Genomic DNA, 7,496 nt, shown 5'->3' with positions numbered 1-7,496 from the left:
ACTTTTGACGCATTATTTAGGATCAAGAATCCAAGGTTACTTACTGTCTAGGCTGTTCTTTAAAATTGAACTGAAAGCCATGAGCAGTGCTCTAAGGAAAGGAAAAGAGAGAAGCTATATAAGGTTGGGAGGGAAGAAACATGGTCAGGTACCAAGAAAGGGTGAAAGAATCAAGATGTAATATGTTAGAACAAAAAAAAGCACAAAGCTGCGGAAGGCAAACCGACTTCCCCAAAACATAGTATTTCTCGTGGTATTACGCCAGCAATTATCTCTCAAAACATAGAACTGAAGTTAAGCAGGCGAAGACTCTTAAGAACAACACAGACTATGAAGTAAAAGCCCTCAACCATTTGCTCTTAGGATCCTCTCACAATAAAACACTGAGTTCCCAAAGGGCTTTTGTTTGAAGGGGATCAGAACTATCAATCTTTCCCATTTCAGAAATCGAACCTGAGGATCTTTTAAAGGATTTGTATTAGTGTATCTAAAAGAACAACAATAAATCTATTACATTTTAATATAGTGACATTTTAAGGAAAGTAATCACATTTTCAAATAATAAGTAGTGATAATAGTGGTCCTGTTCTACATTTTCGCAAGTACGTTCCTCGTCTGGCCTGGTGGTAGACGACCTAATGCTGTGTCTGATTCTCTGTCAGCCTGTGACGGTATGTCGTTTTACTTGACGCATGTGACAAAAATATATCCTCACGTGTACTGCCAAGGTAGGGACCTGGTGGACCCCCAGAAAGAGTATCAGGGAACCCCAGGGGTCCTCATATTATATTTTGAAAACCTTTGCTATGAAATATCTAGGATTCAACAACAAACATGCAATACCTCCGAAGACAAAAAGGTTAGCGAACAATAAAAATGTGGAGGATGATCTGAATACATGGAAGCTGTTTACTTTCCTGGATGGGATGATCTAATATGATAATGGTGTCACTTCTTCCCCCAAATAACACCATCAGTCCAATTGCATTTACGACTCCAGTGAATGGACTGTAAATTTAGTAACTATCCTAAATTTCCTCTGAAAAATAAAGTCAGTGCAAAACGATACTCATCTTATCATTATTACTGTGAGCAGGAGAGATTTGTCTTCCCAGGGATTATGGCACATTCTAGAGTCGTAATCATTTTTAAAAATGTGAAACAGGAACAGGCATAGACATCCATTAAATTGACTGGATATCTCAGAAAATATCTCATTATTATTCATAATGTAATATGTGATAAAGGTGGCAGCACAAATAATGGAAAAGACGCATTGTTTCCCAGTTTGTGGTAGGAAAACTGTTCATTTTATGAAGCAAAGTAAATCCGAATTTCTGCCAAAGACCACATGCAAAGGTGGAATCCAGATGGATTCAAGACATAAATGTGAAACAAAGCATAAAGTTAATATGAGAAAGTGAAAGAGAATTACTTTGTGGATCTTAGTAGTGAAGAAGGACTTCCTAAACCAAACTTCTAAAGCACAAACGTTAAGTTGATTTTTAAAAGACATGAAAATGTCAACGTTAAGAATTTCTGTTCCTGCTAACTACTATACGTAGGCTAGATAAACAAGTTGATCCTATATAGCTCAGGGAACTATATTCAATATCTTGTAGTAACCTATAATGAAAAAGAATATGAAAAGGAATATATGTATGTATCCGTATGACTGAAACATGATGCTGTACACCAGAAATTGACACAACATTGTAAACTGACTATACTTCAATTAAAAATGGAAGAAAAGGAGAATTTCTGTTCCCCAAAGATATCCTTAATAAAGTTAACAGGCAAATGGAAAACTGGGACAAGATCATTTGCAGTGTGTAAAACCGACAAGAGAACACTCTGGAGAAGAACAAACAAGAAGAAATAGGACCCTCAATACAGATGTGAATGAAGGATATGAGCAGAAAAGTCGCAGAAGGATTTACTCAGGCAAATGAAAGGATGCTCAAAAAAAAAAGTTGGGGAGATGATTAAAAGCAATGAAATTTTACTGTATATGTATTCAGTTCCCCAGGTTAGAATTGCCTTCTTGATGTGCAAATGGGGAGAAAGGAATCCTCCTGCATTGCTGGTGAGAATGTAGAATGGTGAAAATCCAAACTACACCAGCAAATTCATACCATATCATTAAAAATTGGTTAAAATCCGCAGAAATTACAACACAAAAAGTGAGCCAGAAGGTAAGCTATGGACTTCAGTAATAATAATAGATCTATTTTCTATATAGTAGTGTGTATCTATATAATACTACTACTACTACTACTACTACTACTACTACTACTACTACTAATAGTAATAATAATAATAATCTGTAACGGTTCATCAGTTGGAACAAATGTACCACGCTAACACAAGTTTGTATAATATTTAACAGCATCCCTGACATCAGCCATCAGATGTCTGTAGCATCCCCTCCCTCCCACAATCATGACAAGCAAAACTGCCTCCAGACATGTCCAAACATCCACTGTGGGGCAGAATGACCCCAGGCTAAGAACCCCTGACGCAGAAGCTGCAAAGGGCACCTAGGCTTGGTGAGAACCTGGAAGTCAGAGGGGTAAACAGAGAAGACCCCCAGCTGCCTCCCAAGCCTGAGATCCTCTCTTCTGGCCCTTCTCCCCAGCCCTGACCCCATCCCCAGGCTTGGCGGTGCTGCCCACAACCGTATGGTGCTTCCTTCCTACCCTCTCTGTCCTGGTTCCCCTCTCCCTGGCCTGCCTCTTCCATGAAGTGCCCAGCAGGAAAGGGCAGAAGAAGCTCTCCTGCTGGATGCTGTCAGCGGTACCCACAGGCAGGTGTGGGATTGGACCTAGGGGCTCCTAGAACTCATCCTGTGTGCTTTATCCCTGCTGCAGGCTGCCAGCAGGCTGCTCCCTAGGGCCTCTCCAAGACAGCAACCTAGAAGATCTGTCCTCAGGGTCTGGAGAGGCTGGGAGGGACCTCAAGGGGCCTTTGGGAACTTGCAGCCTCTACTCCTTCCTCCAACTGTCCACACACAACAAAGGTCTCTGGTGTCACCTCTTCCCAGAAAGAACCCAGCCCTTGCTGAAGTCTGAGGAGCTCCCAGTCTAGGGGGTGGGGTTGGAGGACAGGGCTTGAAATAGATGCCCTTAGTCCCTTGGGGTGTAGGGATAAGGTTAGAGGGAAGGCAGGAGCTGGAGGAGCCTAGAGTGAGATTCCAGGGCTGGATGGCTTTTCAGAATAAGAGTCATTTGGGACTGGGTCCTGGGGACTGGTTTCTTATGTGCAATGTGTCTTCTGGCCAAACTAGACGGCCCCACCTCTCTTCCCAAATTCTGCTCTATTCCTATTGTCCTGGTGATCCAGGGAGACAGTCTGACATTCGCATGTGCCTCCCTGTGATAAGATGTAACGTAAAACAAACATAAAAAAAATTTGGTCTTTTGGTGGTGTCTTTGGTTCCTGACCCTCTGAAAAGAGTGTCTTTTTATGCTAATGAGATGACTGATGACTATGGGTTTATCTTTATAAAATCACTTTTGCCTCCAACTCAAATATTTGGTCTCATCTTTGAGTTAATAGTTAACATGCCACAAAGGGCCCCCTTCCTGGATCCTCAGTGACATATATTCTCAAACACCAGTGTGGGAGTCAGATAGACCTAAACCTCCTCGTGACTCCCTTCATTCACATTTGTGTGACCTCTGCCAACGCTTCTCATCTTCATAATGAAGGGACCATCTCTGACCTGTCTCTGTTCCATATTGAGATAGCACTCTGCCTTTCAACTCACTCCCCAAACAGCTGCAACTTTAACACAGTAATAAAAATGGATGTTGTATTGAAAATTATGTGTGGGAAAAATGGAAAGGGATTTCAATAAGATGACAGCAGCAGGGGGGGAGGGTTTAGCTCAAGTGGTAGAGTGTGTGCTTAGCATGCATGAGGTCCTGGGTTCCTTCCCCAGTATTTCCTCGAGAATAAATAAAATAAATAATTTAATTAATTAATTAATTAATTAACCTAATTACCGTCCCCCCCGAAACATAACAAAACAAAACAAAAAGATGTCAGTGGCACACTTTTACATGCCTGTGTTCTTACCTAAGCACTGACCCCCTCTTCCCTTTCTCTCTCCTCCCTTTCTTTCTTCCCTCTTCCCTTCTTACCTCCATCCTCTTCCCTTCTTCCCCATCCTCATATGCATATTGCCTTAGTACCAACCTCCTTCTCCTTCCTTCCATCTTGCCCAGATTCTGCCCCATATATTTTTTAAATGATCAATTAAATAATCAATTAAATGGTCAGATCTCTGTAAAGGACTTTATTCCCCCTAGCCTAGCACTCTCTTGTCTCTCTCTCTCTGTCTCTCTCTCCCTCTTGCTCGCTCTTCACTTTGCATTCTAACTTCCTTCACCCAGTTCAGCGCAACAGAAAAACTTGCCTTGCAGTCTATAGCTCCAAAACCTAGCACAAAACTGTAAAGAACACACCATTTTCTCTAAGGCAAGAACTTTTTTTTGTACATTTGCTGTAATTAAGATATAATAATAATAAAACATTAGGCACAGTACTTTATACATAAAGACTCAATTCTGGTGGCACTTATCACTATCCTTGTAATTTTATTCTTATTTTGAGGGGTGGGGGAACGAAGCCTTCTTGCTCTAGTCCATTCAAGAAGAATCATGTCCATCAGGGGCCTGACACTTCCCTGTGATGCTCTCCACCTGCCTATAGATAGATAATGCATTCTAAGGCACAGATAATGTGATGGAATTCATCTCACTGGGTATAAGTAAGAGACTTTGATGGCTTGGGCCTTTGCAAGAGGGGAAAGCAAGTTGGAGAAAAGCAAACATCTAGTACACATCTAACTCCTGTGGAGTGGAGGTATTTTCGGAGACCTGAATCACCACAAGAGCTGTATGGACACAGACATTATTAAACCCAAATCATCTGTCACATTTCCATGCCACCATCAGGAGCTTGAGGGACAGAATGTTCTGTGGAAGGTTCTCTTCATGGCATTCTTCAGCTCCTTATTCCTGAGGCTGAAAATGATCGGGCTAAGAAAGGGGGTGAACACTGTATAGGTGGTGGCCATCAGAGTGTTGCTGTCCATGGAACAGGGGCCCTTGGGCTTCAGGTAGATCATGGAGGCAAAGCCGTAGTGCACAATCACTATGGTGAGGTGGGACACACATTTGGAGAAGGTCTTGTGCCGGCCCTCAGCTGAGGGGATCCTCAAGATGGAAGCCATGATGAAGACGTAGGAGAGGATGATGAGGAATAAGCACCCCATCAGGGCTGTGACACAAACCAGGATGACACCCATGGTGACAGATGATGTCTCCTTCCCACAGGCCAACTTCAATAGAGAAAGCACATGGCAGAGAAAATGGTGAATCTTGTTAGAGCCACAGAACGTGAGATGAAAAACTATCAACGTCAACATCATCCCCATGACTGAGCCACCAGCCCATGACCAGGACACCAGACGGGCACAGTCACGTGTGCTCATGAGCACGTTGTAGCGCAGGGGGTGGCAGATGGCCACATAGCCCATGATCATGAGCAGGAAGGAGTGGGTGAAGCCAAATGTGAAGGAGAAGAACATCTGGCTGGCACAGGCCACGAAGGAGATGGAGCGGTGAGTGGAGAGCATGTCCACCAGCATTCGAGGGGTGACGGCAACAGTGAACAGAATCTCGGAGATGGAGAGGGCACACAGGAAGAGGTACATGGGCGTGTGGAGGCTGTGCTCCCTCCAGATGGTAGCCATTATGAGCAGGTTTCCCAGGAGTGTGAACAGGTACATCAGCAGGTATAGCAGGAAGAAGGCAGGCAGGAGATGCTAAGGGAAGTTGGAAAAGCCAATGAGGATGAATTCAGACATTGTGCTATAGTTCTGACCAGACAAAAATGCTGCATCTGGTGAGATCAGAAACAAAGTGAAAGCACAGTGGTTAAAAGAGAGGTTCTAACATACATTAAAGAGCAATTGAAGACCTCCATACTATATAACTATTTGCTTATCTTGTCTGGGTCTTACAATCTTCATCAGTAAGATGGAGTAAATCATAGCAGTTCTTATCACTCAGCATTGTCATAAAGATAAAGTGAGATCAGTATATTAAATACTTAAGACATAGTTTGACTCCTGGGTTTATTATTAACAGTGATGAAAAGAAATAAAGGATCCATGTTTGTAAACTTGAAGAGAAGATGCAGATGGTCAAGCTCACATTCTCTTGAATAGTGTGCCTGTTCTCAAAAACATGTATTTGGATGTTGAGGTTCAAAATTTTTTTTCTCTGAGAATCTTTGTCCTTTTAATGAGTAACCCATTCATATTTATTTTAATTCAGTTTTATTGGTACTCATTCCTACCATCTTATATCATGTTATGTATTTATTCTTCTAAAGGAACTGAAGAGAATGTTTGAAAATAAAAGGTTGGACAAATGTATCCCAGGCAAATATGCACCAAAGGAAAGCAGAGTCAGCAATCTTGAAAGCAGGAAAAAAATGTATTTTAAGGAAACAAAGATCTTAATGTCTCTGTTGCCATATGACAGTAAAAGGAACCAAGTTACCTAGAGAAATGGTCTGGGAATGGAAGCAGCGTAGAAGATCTCTGTAACAGTGAAATGGAAATTTCCCTGAACAAAGTGTTAATTTTAAAGAACACCAGAACAGTATGGAAGGTCCTCATGAAACAAAAAATAGAACTACTCTATGATCCAGAAGTGCATTTATTTTAAAAATAAAATCACTAATTTGAAAAGCTACATACTCCCCAGTGATCATTGCAGCACCATTTACAATAGCTAAGACATGGAATCAACCTAAACGTCATCACAGAAGAATGGATAAAGATGTAGTCATATATATGAATAGCATTCATCTAGTAAAAAGAATGAAATCTGCCATTTCCAATGGCATGGATGGACCTGGAGAATATTATTCTTGATGAAATTTCAGGTGGAGAAAGAAATACTGTATGATATCACTTTTATGTGGAATGTAAAAAACAGTATAAATGATATGCAAAACAGAAACAGGCTCACAGATGTAGAAAACAAACTAGTGGTAATTGAAAGGGGAGAGGGAAGGGAGGAGGGGAAAATTAGGTCTATGGGATGAAGAGATACAAACTACTATGTATAAAAAAGATAAGCAAGAAGGATATATTGTATGGTGCAGGTAATTACTGCCATTATTTTGTAATAACTTTGAATGGAGTATAACTTGTAAAAATACTGAATCACTATGCTGTATACTTGAAACTAATGTAATATTGTAAATTAACAATACCTCCATTAAAAAATAAAAATAAAATTACAACCAGTTGCATACACCAAGGGATATCCCCTAGTCAAATAAAATGTAGTAAAACTAGTAAATTATGATCAAGTGGTGTTAGTTTATCCCGCAAATGACAAGATGCTCCAGCAGCAGATTACCTGCCATGTGATTCATCACATCAACAAACTGAAGAAGAAAAATCACATAAT

General features: G+C 41.0%; 1 protein-coding gene across 1 annotated transcript; it reads right to left on the bottom strand.

The window, feature by feature from the left end:
* Positions 1-4,957: 4,957 nt before the first annotated feature.
* On the bottom strand, positions 4,958-5,893 carry LOC140688356 (olfactory receptor 10H4-like). The gene has a single exon (XM_072946989.1). It carries the CDS (start codon positions 5,795-5,797, stop codon positions 4,958-4,960), a length of 840 nt encoding a protein of 279 aa, XP_072803090.1. The 5' UTR covers positions 5,798-5,893.
* Between the last annotated feature and the right edge of the window lie 1,603 nt (positions 5,894-7,496).

The sequence above is a fragment of the Vicugna pacos genome, chromosome 22 (genome assembly GCF_048564905.1).
Source record: "Vicugna pacos chromosome 22, VicPac4, whole genome shotgun sequence".
NCBI lineage: Eukaryota > Metazoa > Chordata > Mammalia > Artiodactyla > Camelidae > Vicugna > Vicugna pacos.
This window is presented reverse-complemented; position numbering and strand designations above follow the sequence as displayed.

Excerpts from the sequence above, each read along its gene's own strand:
- LOC140688356 (XM_072946989.1), bottom strand. The coding sequence starts at position 5,797 with ATGTACCTGTTCACACTCCTGGGAAACCTGCTCATAATGGCTACCATC.